Source organism: Gastrolobium bilobum, unplaced genomic scaffold (genome assembly GCF_033153095.1).
Source record: "Gastrolobium bilobum isolate Gb01-03AN ecotype WA unplaced genomic scaffold, APGP_CSIRO_Gbil_v1 utg6234, whole genome shotgun sequence".
NCBI lineage: Eukaryota > Viridiplantae > Streptophyta > Magnoliopsida > Fabales > Fabaceae > Gastrolobium > Gastrolobium bilobum.
Window position 1 is genome coordinate 100,359 of NW_026897242.1, and position 23,417 is coordinate 123,775.

General features: G+C 34.2%; 1 protein-coding gene across 1 annotated transcript; it reads left to right on the plus strand.

Moving 5' to 3' along the window:
• Window positions 1-17,600: 17,600 nt before the first annotated feature.
• Window positions 17,601-21,986, plus strand: LOC133305127 (probable aminotransferase TAT2). The gene is made up of 7 exons (XM_061505262.1): window positions 17,601-17,863; window positions 18,761-19,100; window positions 20,074-20,292; window positions 20,716-20,775; window positions 20,998-21,153; window positions 21,246-21,339; window positions 21,856-21,986. The coding sequence occupies exons 1-7, from the start codon at window positions 17,601-17,603 to the stop codon at window positions 21,984-21,986; spliced, it is 1,263 nt and encodes a 420-aa protein (XP_061361246.1).
• Window positions 21,987-23,417: the final 1,431 nt, after the last annotated feature.

Below are 23,417 nucleotides of genomic sequence, written 5' to 3' on the forward strand. Positions count from 1 at the left end.
AAGAGAGTTTATTCTCACAATTCCTCGTGGGAACGATCTTTACTCATCATTTTATTACTTGTACGATTAGTGCACTTGCTAAACGTCCAACATTGTTCCTCGAGGTCCTTTGACTGAAGAGGTTATGGCAGAGGCCCATAAGGGTAAGTTTACTGTTCACCCTGGTGCTACAAAGATGTATCAAAACCTGAAGGGAAATTTCTGGTGGCAAGGAATGAAGAAGGACATAGCTGTGTATGTGTCCAAGTGTTTGATCTGCCAAAAGGTGAAGATTGAACACCAGAAGCTGTTTGGAAAACTTCAACCTCTTGAGATTCCGAAATGGAAATGGGAGAGCATTTCCATGGACTTCGTAGTGAGTTTGCCTAAGACTCAGGCGGGTTGTAACTATATCTGGGTCATTGTGGACAGATTGACCAAGTCTGCCTACTTTCTTCCGGTGAAGGTGAGCTTCACTACAGAGCAGTTGGCCAGACTTTATGTTCGCGAGGTTGAGAGACTTCACGGGGTGCTCGAGATTATCATTAGTGATTGGGACCCGAAGTTCATATCTCGGTTCTGGGATGCGTTGCAGGAGGCTTTTGGTACGCAGTTGAAATTGAGTACCGCCTATCACCCTCAGACTGATGGATAGGCTGAGAGGACCATTTAGACCTTGGAGGACATGTTGCGGGCTTGCACGTTGGAGCAGGGCTAGGCATGGGATAGGTACCTTCCGTTGGTTGAGTTTTCGTATAACAACAGCTTCATGCTAGCCTGAGCATGGCGCCCTACGAGGCGTTGTATGGTAGGAGGTGTCGAACTCCTACCTGCTGGTCTGAGGTTGGAGATCGTGAATTGTTTGGCTTGGACTTTGTCCAAGATACCACACAGAAGATCTAGATGATCAGGGAAAAGTTGAAGCAGGCGCAGAATCGCCATAAGAGCTATTATGATGTTAAACATCGTCCACTGGAGTTCAGTGGGGGCGAGCACGTGTTTGTGAAACTTTCACCTATCACCGGTGTTGGACGGGCACTCGGAGTGAGGAAGCTGAGCCCGCGATATATTGGGCCATACCAGATCCTTGGTAGAGTAGGACCTGTTGCCTACCGGCTTGCCTTGCCTCCGAACTTGGCCAACATCCACGACGTGTTTCACGTGTCTCAGCTTCGGAAGTATGCAGCGGATCCTTCGCACGTGGTGCAGCCGTATGATGTGGAGGTTCGGGAGAACTTGAAAACTCCCGTCTGACCACTTAAGATTCTCGATCGTGGCGAGAAGTAGCTGAGGAGCAAGATCATTCCGATGGTCAAAGTGCAGTGGACAAGAAGAACTCCTGAGGAGTGTACTTGGGAGCGAGAGGACGAGCTCCTCCGGCAGTACCCCGAGTTTCGGGACAGGTATGTTTCTGATTTTGAGGACAAAATCCTAAAAAAATGGGGTAAATGTAAGAACCCGCACCGTTAATTAAGGAAGTTAATTAATTAATTATGTGAAATTAGGAAATAATTTCATAATTGACCCTAATAATTATTATAAGGCTCTAAATAAATATAGAAAGTGGTTAATAATGCTGAAAGGCGCTTTACGGATGAAAAGTGCAGATACCGGTTCTGCTAGTCGGTATAAATGCGTACCGATAAAGTATCCCAGAAAATTATAATAAGTGCATGAATATTACTAGAATAATATATAGGACTTGTAAAACGAGTTTCAAGTGAAAATAATGAGAACTGGTGCCAGAATTGATACTGGCTGTGGGAAAAACGCGTACCAGAAAGGTGCTGCGAAAAATATAAGAAAAATATGATAATTCTTGTAAAATTGAGTAGGTTAAGAATCCTGAGTTTGGGAATAAAATGCTAAGCGTAGCAATTAATGTTAATATTGTGTGTTTAGTTGTTAAGTGGCTATATATAAGGGGTTGCACAATACCCTAGGCCATGCTATTAACTCTACGTGAAGTTTTGTGACTGCTGATCAACCTCCATTTCTTGTCACCTTCAATTTCTCTTTGAAACCTCCAAAGTAACCACCTTTCTCTACCTCTTCTTCATCAAAACACTATGGTTGGGTGTGGTTGAGACTTGTGGGTGGGAGATAAGCTTTGTGTTCTGAGTGAGATGCTGCTAGTGAGGTGTTGAGGGGCTGAGTTGGTGTGTTCCTTGGTGTGAGATTTTGTTCAAGCCATTGGAGGATTCAAGAAGCCATTTTCGGTGAGAAGTAGCCTTGGTAGTGTGCCTTTTCGTTCTTCTTTCTAGTCAGTACCCTTGGAGCTGAAGAGTGAGCTCCAAGAGCATTCTTTCTCTGTTTTGAGTTGTTGGTAAGCTCCATCAACTATGACCTTGTGTTTCCTTGTTTAAAAATGGAACCTTGATGAATGTAATGAGTTAAAGTTGACAACTTAACGTTGGGTAATGTCAAACACACCTAGAAATGCATGTTTAAGCTTCTGTAATTGGTAAAAGAGGAACCTTTGGATGATATCTTCGCAAAAATGCAGAATTGCATTCTGTCGCGAAATATCTAGATATGTATATCCGGATATTGATATCCGGATATGTGTTCTGTGATATCCGGATATTGATATCCGAATATGCCCCCGACAAATATCCGGATATTCTGGAATTTCGAAGAACAGTAGTTGCACTGTTCATACAGTAGGCTATTAGGGGTTTGTGGACCCTAGTTTGAGGAAGTTGAACTTCTGCAATAACTGAACTAAGTCAGAATCAAGTGATTAAGAGCTTGTGGCTTTGTGTGAAGCCTTAAGACGTAAAACGTAAGGAAATGCATGGTCTTTATGTTGTATGCTTGTAGAGCATGATTATTGATATATTATTGGTCCATAACAGATTGTGATACTGCGGTGTTTGGGCTTTGAGCTTGTGTGGACTCTTGGATTGGGTAGTTAGCTTAAGAGGTAAGCTTTCATGTCCTCGGTTTGGCTATGTTGTGGTTCCACCATACCCCATGGGGGAATGGTTTATATGCATGCTGTATTACATGCTTTGATATATTTGAAATGCTTTTGAGCTGATATGTGCGATGGCTTATGATATGTATGTGGTGTTCACCCGATGGGATGGTATCCTAAGGGTAAATACGGCAGGGCGCGTACTGTGTGGGTAATAGACGTATTCCTACATTTCTCTGGCCAGTAGATTATTGTATTGACACACACGACATGATTATCTGCTGCATTGCACTATTTTGGAAATGATATTGTTAAACTGTTTTGGAACTTATATTACACATGTATGTGAGCTTGGGGTGGAAGATCCTTGAGGACCCCTTGTCTTACTGAGATTTCTTGTTTAGAGATCTCACCCCACGTTTGGGGCGCTTATTTCAGGTTCTAGTAGTATGGGGGCTGATGCCTCTGGCGGCAGGAGGCCAGAGCTTAGTTGCTGATATTGCTGTTTATTATGCTGGCATGTTGGATGCTAGATATTCTGCTGATGTTATGTTTTTAGTTGCTTTTATTATGCTGTTGATGTTGAGACTTCTGTTGGGCTTGTGCCTTATTTGGGTGAGCATGGGGTTTGTCCATGCCACTTTATGTTAGTACCTTGAGTTGAATTGTATAACTTAGTAGGTTATCCGGTCTACGTGTTGTAGTTCCGTGACTAGAGACATATATATGTTATTTTAATTAATGAGGTATTTCAGTTAGCTGTCTTTTGCAATTTACATACAGGCATGATTTTATTTAATTGATTAATTAAGCAAGTTGATAATGATAATGACGTCATAATTGAAAAGAAAAAGATATTTCGCATTTTTAATTAAGCGCAGCTTAATACGATGATATGATAACGTTACCGGATATATACGGGGTGTTATAGGACCCACCCACTTACGTGACTTAAGCCACTTGTGCATATCACTATTCATGCACCATCTTCCTTCCCCTTCAGCATTCAAAACCCGTGGCCTACACCGTTGGAGGGAGCAAAGTTGGTTGCTTGATTTCTCCACCAATCTCTCACCAAAATCATCAAAGTTTGTCATGAAAATTTAAGTAAGAGTAAATACCCTTTTAGGTCCTTAGCAAATTTCACGATTCCCGCTTTAGTCCCTAGAAAATAAAAAGGCTATTTGTGGTCCCTAAGAAATTCAAAGTGGACCCATTTTAGTCCTTTTGAGGGACTAATGTGGTCTTTTTTAAACTTGTGAGGGGCCACGATTTCAACAAAATGGGTCCATTTTGAATTTTCTAGGGACCACGAATAGCCTTTTTCTTTGCTAGGGACTAAAGCGGGTATCGTGAAATTTGCTGAGGACCAAAAAGGGTATTTACTATTTTAAGTAAACAACCTTCCAAACACAACCCACACCTCTATTCCTCTTGAAACCCTCTAGATTTTGAGAAATCCCACACCCATTGCTACAAAAGTTTGGAGAAATTTAGTGTTCTTGGAGTTGGTTGCGAGCCATTGCTTGGGTATTGTTTGAAAGAGTCTTATGCCTTGATTCTTGGTAAGTTTCACCACTTATTGTTGTTTGATTTGTGAGATTTAATTTTGAAGACCTAACCTATGTGTTGTGTGATTGGTGTAGTTGGGGACCTTAAATTAAAATTGTACATTAGATAAATGTGTCTTGGAATGATATTTTATGATGATTAAGCTCATAAAAATTCTTGTGAAAAAGTTTGTAACTTAGTGGATTTTGGATGATGATCTTGAGATTTTGTGAAATTGGATTGTTGTGTGATTGAGAAATTGAGCTGTGAATTAGTTGTAGTAGTTAATTATAAGGTGTATGGTGTGTTGGATGTGTGAAAATGAATTGAAAATCTTTTGATTTCCATGATGTGATGATTCAGTCATTTAGGTGTAAATAGGAGAAAATGATGCAAAAATTATATAATTGGACTTCTGATGATTTGAATCAAGTTTAAGTGGATTGTATAAGTGTATGATGCCTTGAGTTTGTGAGAAAAATCCCTAGCCATTGAATTGTGTTGAATTCGGTCATAATGAAGATTTTAGGGAAAATGATGTTGAGTTATGATTAAATGCAATTGTGAGCTTGATATGATGTTGTGGTAGGCTAAGGAAGCCATAGGAATGTTAAAAAGAAATTAACAACATGAACTTGTAAAATTGGCCATGATGGCCGAATTGATTAAGTGTTGGGGGGAGGGAGTTTATTGCTTTGTATTTTGACTTGTGTGACAAGTTGATTGATGACCATAAGTTGTGATCATTGTAGGTTTCCTCCCACGGAATTGATCCTTGAAGATTGAAGCTTGGTGGATTGCCTTTGGTTTTTGACCAAAAGGATATTGGTAAGTGATTGAGTCACTTTTGCATGATTGATGGTATGACCAATTGAGTGGTCTCGGGAGTTAAGGTTGGGGGCGCCGTGGATGGTGTTCCGGGAACACATTCTTGGATGAGAGCTCGTATACTGTATGCGGAGGCCATTGGGCCAGATGGGTGCATGGTTTTGGCTCAGACCATTCCTGCTCCATTATATCTCTTTCTCTATGTATCTCTTTACCCCCTATCTCTCGACATCCCTCTCTATATCCTTATCTCTTTCTATCTCTCTATATCTCTCTATCTTTGTAGTTATAGTTTATTATTGTATTTTATATCTGAGTGAGTCATTGATCCTCGAGAACCTTTGGATTACTGAGTTATATTCGTATATCTCACACCGCATTATGGGGTTATATTTCAGGTGGTTGTAGCGGTGCACGGGTCTTGGGCAAGAGGCCCACATGTTGAGGAGTGGTTGAGCATATGGAGAGCATGACATATTATGCCATTTTTCATTTTGGAGTATTGTGCATAGGCTAGACTAAGTGCATGAACATTTGGGTTTAATGAGTTATGTGTAACACCCCGTGTGCACCCGGTGTATTAAACATATAAATGGTAATAAGCGCAGCTCATTAAATGCGGAAGCTAAAAATTTCCAATTATGTTTCATTCATCTTAACCAAGTGGATTTACTTATTCTTTTTCAAAAGCCGCCTGTATGTAAATTACAATAAATCACTAAACTGAATAACCTCATAATATAAATAATGTATCAAATCATAGAACTACAACATGTAGACCCAACATGTCCTGATACAATAATACAACTCAGTTTGAAATAAACACAGCTTATTCAACTGAGGAATGGACAACCCCCATGCTAACCAAATAAAGTAACATAGTCATCAAGTCATGTCTCAAGTACAAAAGTCATAAAGGTATAATAGTAAGGCAAAAATCATAATAACATAGCAAGGTGCATGCATCATATCAACTCAACTCCGGCCTCCTGCTGCTATATGTCTCAACCTCAGAAGTACCTGTATCTGAAAATGTACCCCACACGGGGTGAGATCTATAACAAGAAATCTTAGTAAGAAAAGGGGTCCTCAAGGATCTCTCCACCCCAAGCTCACTTATATATGCAATAGAAGTTCAAAAATGATAACAATAATATAATGGCAAACTCTGTGCAATGCAGCATATGTCCATGTCATGTGTGTATGCATCCTACTGGCCAAAGAATAAAAGGTAGGGATTACACACGTCTACAAACCACAATACAAGGAGTCCACCAAGTACCTTACACAAGGAGTTACCATCTTGCATGTGGCCTGACATGCTAAGGGATTACCGTCTCGTGTGGAAAGCCCTACATACATATACATATGGCAAATGCACTATAATAATAATCCAGCTCAACAAAATATTCAATATTTAGCATGTAAACAGATATATTTTAAGAAAAACACATCATGTATATAAACCATCCTTCCATGAGATTTAGTGGATCCAGCAGTGGGTAAAATCGAGGACACGAAAACTTACATATAGTGCCAAAATCCCTATCCAAAGGCTCGGTATACACAAACACACCAACAGTCACACAATTCAACAATTGCAATCTGTCTTATATCAAGAACATTATTAATATTCAGAATCCCAAATTTCACATTAATTGAGCAATGTTTTTTTTTTCATTTAGTGACTCAAGTCCTTTCAAAACCATAATTATAGCATATTAACCCTCACTATTATTTGTATTTATACTTTTCAATAATATCACTATCTCCCCAGGGTACCATACCCCAATTGGGACTTCCCACGCATCAGAACTGGTTTTTGGTCATTCTGACAGGGGATAATCGGTTACCATATAGGGGGTAATCGATTACTCCACACGGTAATCGATTACCAGGAACAGGGTAATCGATTACTCACATGATAATCGATTACCATGCACAGGGTAATTAATTATCACGCGGACAGAACACGAACACTGTAGATTTTTTTGCATAATTCGTGGGTTCCATGGCTTTCAAGGGTCCAAGGTCCAATTTTTCATCAAACAACAGTTTAAACCACATGCTTAAACATCACTATACCATATTTTACATACATCATTAAGATTTTCACTTCTTACTTCACAAACTAACTCATTTTAGAGAAACTACAAAGGAAATGGTTTGTAGTTACCTATGGACCTTTGAAAACAGAAAAATGGGGAAGCTTTGAGGACTTTGAGGGTACTCCAAGCTACTGACTTGGTGGTGCACGAAAATTCCTCTCCAAGGTAGGTTATTTCTTCACAAAGTTTGATTCTTGGAGCTTCCTAGAGTGTATCAATGGATCACACACTAAGAACTCAAGTGGTCAGCCTTCCTACTTATGAAAACAATAGCACGTACTCTCAAGACATGATCTTTCCCTCACAAGACTCAAGCTTTACAAGGGATGACGATCGTTTAATGACACAAGGTTAGAAAAATATGGTGAAAGGTGGATTTTTGGTTAAGTTTCATGCACAAAGCTCAAGTTTTCATGAAGAGAAGAAGGTGGCAGCCATGAGATCAACCTTGGAATCAGAAAAACTAACCTAGGGTTTAGTGCAAATGGTTATTTATACATGTGTGCCCACTAATCAACAGTATTAGTTCTAATAGCTCCGCTAATCATTTTTCTACCAAACTTTATATTCTGAAGCTAGACAATTTTTTTAGGAATTATCATATTTTTTTTATAATTTTTCGAAACACTTTACCGGTACGCATTTTATACATAGCCGGTATTAGTTCTGACATCATCGCTTATTATTTTTACTCCAAACTTGATATCCTTGACCTAGATATTTTTCTAGTAATATTTGTAATTTTATTATAAATTTTTTGGAATACTTCACTGGTACTCATTTATACCGTGAAGCAGAACCGGTATCTGCACTTTTCATCAGAAAAACGATTTAAGCGTTATTTGACCTCCTCGATAATTATTCTAATCTTTCTATATTTATCCAAAATCAATTATGGAATTATTTTCTAAACTCATAATTAAATTATTTAAATTCTTAATTAAACGGTGCAGGTTTTTACATTATGTATCCCATGTATTTTGTTGTTCATGTAGTATTATTTTGGTTAAGTCTAGGAATGATGTATTTATTTATTTTGGAGTATTTCATTTGTAGTTATATTTGGAGAATTGTAATTAAAGTATTACGGATCTTGTGTAAATTATAAACCATGGATGTGATGGAAGGACAATAGGCCTATTCTAAGTTTTGATTATATTGTCAAATGAAGAAAATGCATGCAATGGAATTATGTGATTGAAATTGGTAATGAGATGTAAATGGACTTAAGAAATTGATTATAAAGGGAATGATAATGATGTAAAAATATTGTAGGTTGTACGAGAACCAAGGCTTATCGGTCCTTGTGTGCCACCCTTGTCAATTAGGTACCATTTGATGAGTAGATACACTTTGGTTTAAGTGGGATAAGTCAAATAAACAAAGGAGATGTCATCGAAATTTTTAATAAATGAGCTATTTTTAGGCCAACTTAGGGAGAGCATATCTCCCTCTACATAGGTCCAATAGAGACGTGCCATACATTATTTTAAAAGTTGAGATGTTAGCTATGTTGTGTCAAATTTGGTACCATTTAGAGTTGTATAGCGTCCTATGGAATGAAAAGAACACAGACCGCCCAAAGAGGTCCAGTGTAGAGGCTGTTCGGGTCCGTGACTTCCAAAAACATTTTATCTCTCAATTCTTACTCAAATTAGGCTCATGATACATCAAATTAAATCTCAAGGAGTCTAGTATTCTGTTTAAAAATTTGAGAGCAATTAGTTTAGTAAATTTTCCAGAATCGCAGAAATGGTGAGGGAGATTTGGTGCTATGTTTTGGGTTGGCCGACAGTTTTACTTGTCCAACTTCAAATGGTTATAACCGAAGCTAGCAAACTCTAATTGAGGCATGTGATACCTTGTTGAAAAGGTAATTGAGTCTAGTTTAACATACTAAAATATGGGAAATTAATGATAAGTATGTTACACACAGTGATGAGAAAACAGAAGTATGTTCAGTTATAGGAAAATCGTAAAAGTGAGTTTTATGCTAGGTGAGTTTATGGGAATCTCTTAGTAACTTAAAATAAATAATGTATGATAGTTAAGCACGTGTAATGTTAATTCCGTGTATAAAATTTAGTTATGATCACAACTTATTTCATTAGTTTTATTTTGCTTTCAAACGCTTACCTAATGAAAAGGAAAAAAATTTACTCATATTTTTAAATAACTGTTGTGATTGTAACTGTGCTTAATATCATAATCAATGTTAATAATACAGGTGTACAATGGGCTATTACAGTGCCTTAACAACTTTGTCCATGTGGGAGTTTTCATCACTATCTCCACGCCACAAACGTAGGATGTCAGCTCACCCCGTGAATAGCAAGGGTTATAGTAGAACACCCTCACTATAACCTCAAAATAGCAGCATGATCTCTCTGCAAGCAACCTCAAATGTGCATGTTCCAATAGTGCCACTGTGTCAAATCCCTTCATAAAAAAGAATGATGAATCCATCAACTTCGGCTCACAAATTCCTCTGCTCATAAAATTAGACATAAATTTTGCATGCTCTGTTGGATCATCATTGGGCAGGTATCCATATGGCAAGTCTATAGGGTCAACCTCAACCGTTCTTGAAGAAGAAGACTTGTCGTGGCAATGCTTGAACAGTCTTTTGGTTGCTTGTGTCTTTGAGGGTCATCTATCAACCATGATAATAGCACAAAAGTACAGAAACACATGAAAATTGATCAACAACACAAAACACAAATATAAAAATAATAATAATAAAAAATCACTTCTGAAAATCGACCAAAGAATTTCAAAACCTATACAACCATAAACCCTAAACCATATATAACCTTCAAAACCTAAACTAGACAACCATAAAATTAAAGCAAAAAATCAAGCCAATTAAAGGAAATGGAAGTCATTTCGATCTAGGGTTCATAAATTCATAAAATCAAAGCAAGAAAAAAATAAGCCAATAGAAAAATACATAGTGATTACTTGGAGAAAAGAGAGAATGATGTTGGGGAAAGAAACCACGACACAATTTGAGGAAGATTTCTAGCAAAATTCACTAATTTGGGAGTTAGGGTTTAGGAAGTAGTCGACTTCCTTGTTTCTTTTTAACCCTTTTTGGCCAAAATGAGGGTTTTTTTAAAACAAAAACAACCTTTCGTAAGTTAATAGATTAAATGGCTCATGTAATCGATTAACTTATTCCCTCAAAATTTAATCGATTACGTGGCTCATGTAGTCGATTACTTGGTCCAGTCAATGGTCAAACAAGGGTAGATTGGTGTGTAGTTTTGAGACGAGAGCAAATTTATAAATTTTAATTAATTGAGGGGTAGAAGGGTAAGTCACCTTCTTTTAAACCCACCATATTGTATTATACTTCCCATCCCAACTGAAATTTTAGATGTTTCTTTTAGAAACATAAAAACAAGGTTTGTAACTAAACTAAGCATGCTTTCAAAGATAGGAATGAAGAAAGAAAAAAGAAAAATAATTTTTGAATCCAATGGTGATTAGATTGGTACTAGAAAAATTGGTTGAATGAATATCCTATCCCATACAACATAGGTTCTTTTTTTAATTTTTTATTAGAAAATTTCCTTAACTGTTCAAATATACTACCTTCTTAAAAACATAATATATTAACCTTTCCATCCCCTACTACTTATTTAAACATAATATTATTAGGAATGTGATTTTCATTGTTGGTCCCAAATAAATTCAAGGTGAATTTAGTTATATAATGTTTTCCAGTTAAACCAATGCATATTTATATTACAATAATATCGAACAATTAAGAATAATGTAAAGAGATAACTCAAGTAATTATGTGAGAAAAATCACAAAACGAGAAAAAAAACTCATAACCTCAATTTGGATACCTCCATTGAATTAAGAGACAAATCCACTATAATAAGTCAAGCTTAATTCTTTTTTTTTTTTATACATTGAAGTAAAAAGACTGAAAGCAAAGAAAAAGAAAACAAAAAAAAATAAACAAAAAAGCTCCTAGCGAGTTTGCGCACGTCTAGCAAAAATCACACGCCTACTGTCAGCCTGAAGATGACACCATAGTCCTGGGAAGGGCGGGGGGTCAGAGAAGTGAGCCTTATCAGGTAACTCCAGGTGCATCAACAGATAGTTTGCCAAACAATCTGCACACTAGTTGCCCTCCCGAAGAACATGCATATACCGAACATTCCATTGATGACTAATAAATGCTCGTATTCGAATAACTATGTGTGATTCACGAGCTTCATTGCCTTCCTTAGAAAACAATACAATGACTGTTTGACAGTCACTTTCAACCAAAACATTTCTCCAACCTGCCTCTCAAGCTAACTCTAGCCTTTTTAACACACCCCACGGTTTCGCTTGTAAAGTACAAGAAAAAAACATATTTTTTCCTTATACAAGAATTCACTAAACCTACTCTAGATTTAGACATCTCAATTTTCTTACCCCAATTGTCGAATATTAAGAATGGTAAATGCACTTTTAGTTTATAACAAGATAACTGCTTCCTTATTGTCTACTCGGGAAATAACTATTATACTTAACCTTACTTAACTCTAAGTCCCAAATTACAAGTCCCTAATTATCTATAGATAATTGCTCCCCCATTTTCCATTCCAATAATAACTAAAACAAAATAAAAACTACAAAGCAATAATTTGAGAGTTACCTTACATGTTTCTAATCAATAAGTAAATAAGTACAAATCAAACCTAGCACGAGGACTCAATGAATTTGTTCAAGCTTTGATTTTCAAATTGTATTGGATGCGTTTTTTCTCTTGAACGTACCATTTGGAATAAAGAATCACAATATTGAATGGACTTTCCTTTTTTTTAACAATACCAAAGCTATTGTGCACCTTTTATTTTTAGTCGAAAGGGAACTCTCTTCAATCTAATATCAGATTCTCTCAATTAAATATATTTGGTTGAAAAATATTTTTCTTATATTTTAGAATAGAGAATTAAAATTGATTTAAATTTAAAATCAACTTTCCAATTTCAATTTTTTTCATGTTATTTGTTATTTTGATTTTCAATTCAATCCCTGACTTCTTTAGCAATTAGAGGCAGATGAGAAGAATCAAAATATCCTTTATCTACATTATTTTTATTTAGTTCTTATTCTTTTTCAGACTTTAACTCTTCGAGCAATTCACATATTAAATATTGCAACAACTTTCAAAAACTCAAGAAATACTTTAGATGACATCACCTCACTTGTTGTTATCATCAAAATTATAATAAATTATCATTATCAAATTTTAAAAAGTATATATCTAACTTTACTAAGTTTGGACCATAAAACTAAATTCGAAGATATATTAAATACATTATTCAGTATAAAAAATATTCAGTATAAAAAATTAAACAATAAATTCCCACATCTTTCACTATAGTAGTGAAAGATAATATTTACCTTTATCCATTCTAAAATCTTAATTGTTGAAGAATGCTTCAAGTTCTTCCATTTGCTTCAATTTGATAGAAACCGTTATCTTTTGTTTGTTTCTTAGGCTTTCTATATAATTGGAAAACCAAAAAAACTCACCTTTATAAGTAAAGACAATGATTGGTTTCCTCTGCTTTTATTTTCCAAAGTAACTGCTCCCATAATCAATTAGTCAACACCATTATATAACCTCATCCATAGTTATTAAACGCGGATGGACCCCCGATCGACTTGGAAATTGGTAAATCGGTCATATAATCGATCCGGTTGAAGCAACGGATCGACCATGCATCAAAATCGATGCGACCCGGTTCGACCCGCCGGTTTTCATAAAAACCGGTGACCCGACCCGGTCTAAAAAAATAAAATTCAAATTTTATTTTTTTCAAAAAAAAACATAATAGCCATATTTGAATATTTTTTTGCTTATTGATTTATATAAGTTATGTACCTACAACACTAATATTATCTCAATTATGTACTATACATAAAATTTTGAATTAATTTATAGTTAGAGATGTCATTTTCAGAACCTAAAGCCCCGTATCACGATCATTATATTTTTGTTTGATTCTTTATTTGATAATAATATGTGTTTATTATTTTTTGTATTAAAATATTTGAAATTTTTATTATATTTTTTAGATATTTGAGTATGTTTATAATTTTTTAAAATAAATTATAAAATTGCATATAATTACCAGGTCATGCGATTGAACCAGTGACCCACTGGTTGAACCAGTGACCCGGTACCTCGACCGGGTCAATGACCGGGCCGGTTTTAATAGCATTCCTCATCTCAAAAATCACATAACCAATAACCACTAAACCTCTCATATGTCATTAAACCACGTATATTAATTAAACACCTCTTACGTATAAGCCGTTGTTAAACTTTTTTGTGTTTATTTCTTGATAGAGTATCTTGGACAAATATACGTGAGAAAATTCACAAATAACATGAACACATAAAGTTGATCTGAATTTCATCTCACTGAGTATTAGTCTTTTATATACAAATCAAGATCTGCTTACAATAAAATTATACAACAAAGACAAACACAGCAAAAGCAACATCCAAAACGCCTAAACATTTATTGGGTAGCATAATCCTGATTAGGTGAGATACGCGGGGCATGCTGAATTAATTTACACACCATAATAAACACTAACACATTAATAAAGTTAAATTAAATCTGACTTTCGCGGTAGCTGATATCGTTTCATTACGTGTATGATATTTTAGTCGAGTTATTTTTAAGTATTTACTCATTTTAATTTTATAATAAATATTTAAAACTTACGATATATTAATAATAGATAATAAAATATTGGGTAAAACTAGTATCATGTAACATAATCTTAAAACATTTTCCTACTCAAACAAAAATATATGTGGGTCCCATACATATAATAAAAACAAAAAATAAAAAATGATGGTGCGGAAACCAATGGGTGAGTGGGTAAAAAACTTTATCTCATGTTACGTAACATTAGTTTTTCCCTAAAATATTAGATACGTCATACTTAAAAAATAAAATAAAAAGACTACTAGAGTAAGGTGACGTCTGAACTTTACTATAGTGCTTATTGCGTGCTATATGCCACAAATGCATGTTGCAAAAAGATTCCCGTGTTTCACGAGGAACCACAAATAATATAAAAAGACGAGGTTGATTATATTTATAAATTTTTTATTTACAAACTACACACTTAAGTGTTTGTATTCCTTGGAATACATAATATAGTTTGTAATAGTTTATAAATAAAAAGTTTATAAATGTAAATCTATCCTAAAAAAATTGCTTTGTTTTAGGGTTCTAACGAGTAGATTCTACTTATGTTTGATGGAAAATATGTACCTCTTTTTTTCTTTTTAAAAAAAAAATTAATGCCACTTTATTTGTCTCACAACATAAGATAACTTTTCCCCTACTACATGAGAGAAATAAATCCACACACATGCAATAGGAGAGAAGCTCTCTCATGCTATAGAGACAATATGTGTGGGACCCACCCACTTATAAAAAAGAAAAAAAAGATAAAAATAATAATACGGAAATCGATGTATGTGTAGGAGAGAAAAACACTCTCCTACAACATAAGAGTATATTTTCCTTATACATATATGATAAAATCATTTCTGCAGCCGCTTTACGTACAATAACGACAGGTGTATAATTATGATTCCCCTCATTTAATGCTTTCATCCTTTGTATTGTTATGATTCCCCGCATTTAATGCTTTCAAGTATATATATAACAAGTATTTGATTGTTGCACGTACATCAGCTGCAGAAATGTAAACCCCTATATATATGTGGGGAATTGTTTTATCATTTAACATGAGATAAACTCATTTTTCTACACTCATATATTGAGTGATGAGACCCATTTATATTTTTTCTCTCTCCTCTCTTCTTTCTTCTCTCTCTTATACCTGTGAGTGTAGAAAAATGAGTTTATCTCATGCTTGAGAAATATTTTTCTCATATATATGTGTGTGTGTGTGTGGGTCCAGATCGTTTTACACCCGTGTAAGTTACACTTTTAATTTTGATCATTGATCGTATTTATATCTAACGGTTCTGGTTTTTTAGATATTTGAGCCATTAAATAAATCCACGTTATTAGATATCTGACGGTTCTGGTTTATTAGTTTCGTATCAGTGTTACCTCCAACTTAAGAAATCCTAGAGATAATGCAAGCTACTAGGCTCCAGCCCATGTTGATCCAAATAACCATACTTTCACCTATTGGACTTGTATGTGAACATACTATTGAATTATATTACTAATATATCCAACATATTCTTCTTATAAACTGTGTTGTAGCCTGTAAAGAGTGCGGTGTGGAGAATATAATGCATATTGCTAAACGTAGCCCACACTCGGTGAAACAGGGTAAATCTGTGTCTCCACTTTTCTTCCCTTTTCTCTCTTTTCTGATTTGCGATCGTGTATGTGATTATTTCGGTTCCATCATGTAACACTTAATTTATAGTTACTATATTTTTTATTCTTATATCATTAGTATAATTTGATCATGCTAGAATTATTTTATAGCATTATAAGTTATAATCTCAAGCTTAACTGTTGATCCTATTTATGTTTAACGGCTCTAATTTATTAATTTTGTATGCCATTAGATATAAGTGAGATTGAGACTAAGAGCGTAATTTACATCGATGTAAAGATTTTTCCCACATAATAATAATAATAAGAGAAGATTTTACACTAGTGGCAAAGCGAGTCAACTCATCTTAGCATGCTCTAATTGAACAAAACTAGGCGGGTCAACCCGTTAAATAAAAAAAAAAAAAAATAAGCAGTTGGTGTCTCGTTTTGAGAAAGATATTTTCAATTTTCCTTTTCTCTTCTCGTCTAATCAATTAGACTAGGCTTTGGACGAAGAAAAATTAGACTAGGCTTTGGACCAAGAATGACTCTTTAAGATTTCAGGTTTGGAGAGCGGAACATTGAGATTCTTTACTGAATTATTGAAGAGGAAGACTTTTGATACCTCTCATTCAAAGCCTTATGAATGTTCATCCGAGAAACTTTCAAGTCCTCGTAGCTACAAATGTGATTCTTTCATCGAGATCTCAGATCTAAGCACACCTAGTTACTAGGACGCCTTGCTCGGGCTTGAAGAGAAAGACAATGAGTGGATTTGAGACTCAATGTCCAGTGGTTCAAACATAGATTGCCGCGAACTTTGAAGGAGAGGATTAAGGAAATAAAGAAAATGTGTAACCCAAAACCCACAAACACACTTAATTTTAACAAAATAAACCTTGAATCAACTCGTCCGGGTTTGATCATAACTTGTTATATAACCCACCTGTATATGGGGCGGCTTGATTTGGATTGATGGGTTGTGATTTGCTACTCAAAATATGATTGGTTAAATGGATTAATTTAGAATTATTTCGACACCTCTATATACAAATAATAAATAAAAACTATTAATAAAAATTAATTAATATTATCATAATTAATTATCATCGTATCATATACATGAAAATAACTTACTAACATGAAATCAACGTGATTATAAAATGGAATTATAATATAAGCACAGCGTAAATGCTACTAATATCAACAACATTTGGTTACGAGAATGTGTTCCTAATAATCAATTCCTAATATCATCACATATAATTTTGAATTTCAATTGTCAATATTATTCAAATTCATCTAATTTTCGAAATTGAATTCTAAGCAAATTTTAAAATAATCAAGTCTTCTTCTTAATCATATATATAAAAAACAGAATTAAGATTATAAAGGCAACTTAAGTCTTCTTTTTGTATATATTATAGGTAGACATTGAGAATATTTTTGGTACTACCGTTGCACTAATTAGTAGTGGGTATGATTTTCCTTCAAAAAGAAATTACAAACTATGTATATATAGATACGATGATAGTATATTAGAAATTTCGATGGAGATCGATTATTTGAGTTTAAATAATTTTTGTGCTCTATATTTTAGTGGGTGTTTAATACAACATAAGGACTGAAAGTTTATTGCTAGGTGAGAAACGTGTTAACTCCTTTTCAAAAAGTCGTTGTAGTACAAGACTCAAATAGAGTGCTTTCATGCAGTGAATAATTGACGTGGGTGGGGTCTTGGAGAAACCAAACTCTTAAATTCAGGAAATGAGAACAACCTCATGGCTCTCTATATAAAGCATAAACATGCCATAGTGAGACACCAAGGTCCCAAAACTAAGCCAGAGAGGTTACAGAGATTTCAAGCTAGAAATGGAAGGTGGTGGTGTGGCTGTGAACAATGAATCAAAAACAGTGCCCAGCATCACCATCAAGGGTATTCTAAGCCTTCTAATGGAAAGTATTGATGAGAATCATGATGGTAGCAAAAGAGTTATTTCTATGGGTATTGGTGATCCAACTTTAACGACATGCTTCCACACCACCAACATTGCTGAAGAAGCTGTCACTGATGCAATTCAGTCACACAAGTTTCATGGCTATGCTCCCACCGTTGGTCTTCTTCAGGCTAGAAAGTAATGTTTCCCTGCCTCTCTGTTTTTAAATTTCAATTTTCTTGTCCTTCATGTTGTTGTTGGTTTGTGTGTACTCGTCTACGTGTTCATTATTTATTTTTAAATATTTTAATCGGTTCATCGTTTCGTAACTATTTATTTTCAGAATTAAGTTCATATTTTTCAAAAGTACATATTAATTAATCTTGAAGCATAGTAATGAAGTACTACTCATTTTGAATTCATGTCATATTTTATAAAGGGTCAGGATCATTTTACACCAGTGTAAGTTACACTCTCAATCTTGTCCGCTGATCCCAGGGCTCAAATTTTTTAGTAATGTGAGCCATTAGATACAAGTGGATCAATGATCAAGATTGAGTGTAAGACTTGTAACTCTTACATCGGTGTAAGAATATCCTGCCCCTTTTATAAATATGATGTAAATAACAGAAATTTTTAATCCAACAATAAATTTTGAAATAAAATTATCTAGTAAAAAGTTATTTAACGGTGTATGAGTAATTTTAACTTAATAAACCGACATTTCCTAAGGATCAACTTACACGCCTACAAAAAATCAATTTGTATTAATGTAAGTCTAACAAGTCTTATTATATTCATTATTAACCTTGCTCATATTTAAGCTCTCACATCATTAATAAATTAGAGTCATTAAAGGCAAGTGAGATCAATAGCTAATGAATATAAGCCTTAAAAGCTTGATCTTCCATTAAATATATAATTTGATGTTTTACATATAAATGACTAATGAAGTGGACGGATCATACTAATATATACTTTTATTAACCAAAAAGAAACAAGATAATTAAGTACTTGTTTTAGATTTTATTTTTGGTTATGGTCCCCTTTTTCTTATATCTTCGGGCGCTTATGTTACTTTCATGTTGGTGGCAGTGCGATTGCTGAATATTTGTCTCGAGACCTCCCTTATCAGTTATCATCTGATGATGTTTTTATCACATGTGGATGCACACAAGCCATTGATGTTTCAGTGGCAATGCTTGCTCACCCCGGTGCAAACATCTTGCTTCCAAGACCTGGCTTCCCAATCTATGAACTTTCTGCTTCATTTAGACAAGTTGAAGTGAGGCATTATGATTTGCTACCAGAGAAAGGTTGGGAGGTTGATCTAGATGCTGTTGAAGCTCTTGCTGATCAGAACACAGTTGCATTGGTCATTATTAACCCTGGGAATCCTTGTGGAAATGTATACAATTACCATCATTTGGAAAAGGTTAGGAGAGCATTTTCACTACACCGGTACCTACGACTTCCATTCAAAAATTGACCTTGGATTAATTTTTTTTTTCTTTTCTGTACACACATAACAGAAAATGCTTCATTTTGATTGGCTCATCGCACCAAGTCAGTAGTGCGATCGGTGTACCTAAAATATTTCGGAAGAGGGATTATTTTTAGTACACCAAGTCTACCTACGACTTTCATTCAAAAATTGACACTTGAATTTTTTTTTCTTTTCCGTACACACATCGCAGAAAATGCCTCATTTTGATTGGCCTGTCGCATCGAGTCAGTAGTGCGACGAGTGTATCTAAAATATTTTGAAAGGTTATAGATATATGGCCCATACCAAATAACTTTAGAGATACAATAAGCCGATTCACTATTTTGTCCTTATTTTAATTTATGGGTTTAAAGTTTCTAAAGTTACTTTGGATAATTTTATTTAATGTTCACCAAAAAACACACATAAAAGATATGGACCTATATTTTTTTTTCTTTTTTTTGGGCCCCACATACTTTTTTGTGTGTATTTTGATGAACATTAGATAAAGTTATTTAAAGTAATTTTAAAAACTTTAAACCTTTAATTTATTTATTTATTTATTTTACAACTTTGCACCCTTTTACGGAAAGTATTACTTTTTCAAATTATATATTAAATTGTTTCTACTTGACTAAAGTTTGATTAAAGTTCATTTGAATAAGTGTGGTCAAATTTTGGTCAAATAAAAATAAATTGATAAATAATTTAAGAAAAGGGACGTATTGATACTTAATTTGAAAGGGGTAAAATGTCCCCTCAATATTACCAAAAAAAAGAAAGAAAGGGGTAAAATGATAAAAAAAAAAAAGTTTTTTTTGAAACAGCGGTAAAAATGATCAATTAGCTGATAGCATACGTTTCTAGCTAAAACTTGACAGCATTAACAGGAGTTACAAACTTTTTTGTATGTTGGACTTAGATTGCAGAAACCGCAAAAAGGCTTGGAACAATTGTGATTGCTGATGAAGTTTATGGTCACCTTACATTTGGGGCCAATCCTTTTGTGCCAATGGGAGTTTTTGGCTCTATTGTTCCTGTTCTCACTCTCGGGGCCCTGTCTAAGAGATGGATAGTTCCTGGATGGAGGCTTGGTTGGTTTGTGACAAATGATCCATGTGGCACTTTTAGAAAACCCAAGGTACTTCCTTGAATAATATTTTTATATTTTTATATCTTAACACTTACATCATTGATCACATGGTACTTGAATAATCACACTGCAATTAGATTAGTCAATCTGAGAATTAAGAACCTTGAGTGATCATATAAATGCTCTGTGATTTATGAACTTTTATGCTAAACATCAACCTTTCTTCAGTATCTTTGCAGGTGGTTCCCAATATATCTATGTATATATTGCTTTATTTGTGTCTATGTATCTTTATTTCTTCTTTCTTTGCTTCATTATTTTGTACTATATATTCTATATTGATGTTCCCTAATTGACTGGATTCAACTGTTAGTACTTTTAACATATAAACATTTCTAAATTCTAAATGGTTCTTCATTATATTCAATCACCTTCTTATGTGATGTTAAAAAACATATGTTGCTTGTGCAGGTAGTTGAACGCATTGAAAAGTATTTTAATCTTTTGGGAGGTCCAGCCACCTTCATCCAGGTTTTTAAAATTTTCTCTTTGCATGCTTTTTATTTTTTTCAAGCAAAGAAATGGAAGCAACTTAGTTTTACTTAAAGCTTGATACAATATTCATTTTGATATAGTTTTCATTTGCTGCTGCTAGTTTAATGTCAAATCCAAGTTTTCATCCAATACTCTTGCTGTCAAAAATTCATCTTTTCTTTATTTCTTCTATCTGATTAATCACTTCTGGTCTTACAGGCAGCTGTGCCTCGCATAATTAAGCAAACTGATGAGGTTTTTTTCGAGAAAATCAATGAGAATTTGAGGCATGCCTCAAATATATGTTTTAAGGGGATAAAGGATATTCCATGCATTGTTTGCCCTTACAAACCAGAAGGGTCCATGGCTATGATGGTGAGGATACACCACAATTAGACATTCTTTGAGAACAGAATAGATGTCATTGTTTTTTATTTTTTTTCAAAATCTTCCTGAATGAAATGCAGGTAAAACTAAACCTTTCACTTCTGGAAGATATTAGCGATGATATTGATTTCTGTTTCAAGCTTGCTAAGGAGGAATCTGTTATCATTCTTCCAGGTACAATTGCCCAAATCATGCCTTAGTTTGATATTTTGTGCAATTTTTTTAATACCAATTTCATTTGTACAAGGAATATTTTTTTTTTTGTTAGTCTTCACTGCTTTTAAAGGGTGATGATTATAGCAGCGATCAGATTATGCCTGTGAGTGAAAGGTTATGGGTTTGAGTTTAGAAATATATAAGGGTAAATTTTACCTTCACTTCTATACTCACAAGTCGAGTAAGTTTTGTGCACTAGGCTTTATCTTTGCACTTGTTGGACTCATTTTGGATATCACCAATTTTATCATGAAATTGTAAGTCACATTTATAGGAACACCTTAGATAACAATTTCAATGATTTGTTTAAACGAAAATAAGTGCAAAATTAATATAATTAAATCATAGTAGATTAAAATAAATTCAATTGATAAATGATTGAGTCTGCTATTGACTGCTGACTTTGGTTTTAGCATGACTCACAAAATTGTTGAATTTTTTTAAGAAACAAAACGAAAAATCTTTAATCTGCAGGAACTGCAGTGGGGCTAAAAGATTGGCTTCGTATTATTTTTGCTGCTGACCAATCTGCTCTTGAAGAGGGTATGAAACGGATAAAATATTTCTGTCAAAGGCATGCCAGAAAATGGTCAAAAGACTACTAAATCTACAAATAAAATGGCTATTAATAATTCTTTGCATTCATGTGTCGGCCATTTACACTGCTTTTGCAAAAGCAGTCATCTTATCTCAACTACTCCATTAGCATATTATGTATTAAATCAATCTTGGAATGGTTTCAATAAATTGTGGTTCTCTATATTTTTCTCTTTTATTGTTTGCTAGATACCTTTGGTTTGTGGAAACTCATGCAAGGAATGAGAACAATTTTTACTTGTTTACTTAGCATGTAAATTTACCCTTTGCCTAATTATTGTTCTATTTATTAAAATCGTTATTTATCCTTCATTAGGATGAGGAAAGAAAATTAAAGGGAAGAAAATGGGAAGAAAGAAATGAGATTTGTATATAAAAAGTGATAAAAATGAATAAATCACCGTTACGTAAAATAATATAGGGAAAAATGTTTATCCTTTTAAATGACACAACTTATATCCTTTCACTCTCACAAAGAAGTGGGACCCACACCTTTATTTTTTTTGTCAACTCTCTCTCATCCTTTATCTATCTCTTTCTCTCTCTTAAAATGACACAACTTTACATCCTTTAAAATGACACACACTTTATCCAATAATATATATGCCGCTATTATGATGATACACAAAGATATATTATTTCTATTAATAACAAGTATATATATAGTATTTTTATTTAAATTTAATTAAAAATATTAATATACTAAAAGAACTTAATTTTCATTTTTAATATAGTTTTTCTGTCTTTGTTAGAAACTACTCCCATCCACATTCGTAATGGAACAAAATTAGTTATTAGGGTGTGAGTTTGAATTCCTCTGACTAATGTGAAGACTCTCTTGCTAATGTAATGTGTCTTGTAGAACGTCTAATTCCACCTAAATTTTATTTGTGAAAAAAAGAAAGAAGTTACAAAATAACCTTTCGCCACGTCTAAATACATGTCCATAATTTCCACCATATGACAAGTGATGGTCGACAAAACTTTTGAATATATAATCTTGAATGTTGACACTCATAAAAACTGAGAACAAATGTCAATGATTTTAGGTGATGTGCGACGTCAATTTTCTTTTCCCTTTGTAATCTCCATCTCCCTTTCCCACCCCTCTTATTTGACCCATTTTTCCTTCTTAATGTTGTAACACCCCACGATAATATTAGTGTATCAGAACAGAGGAAAGAAATGGTTCTGTAACTTAATTCAGTTGGGGATTCTTGTTCCTACAAGATGTTGTCCTTTGCTTCAATATGAATTTCCATCGCTTACAATCAGAATGCAACAGTCACCGAATAACCAGGTAAATGCTCTCTCCTCTATTTAATCAACTCTCCCGTGTATCCATGTAAATAGGCTAGGTTTTACTTTAAATAAGTGAAGGTTTGTGTAAAAAATATTGGCTATGGCTTGGTCTATTAGCCTATATAAATCTCAAATTA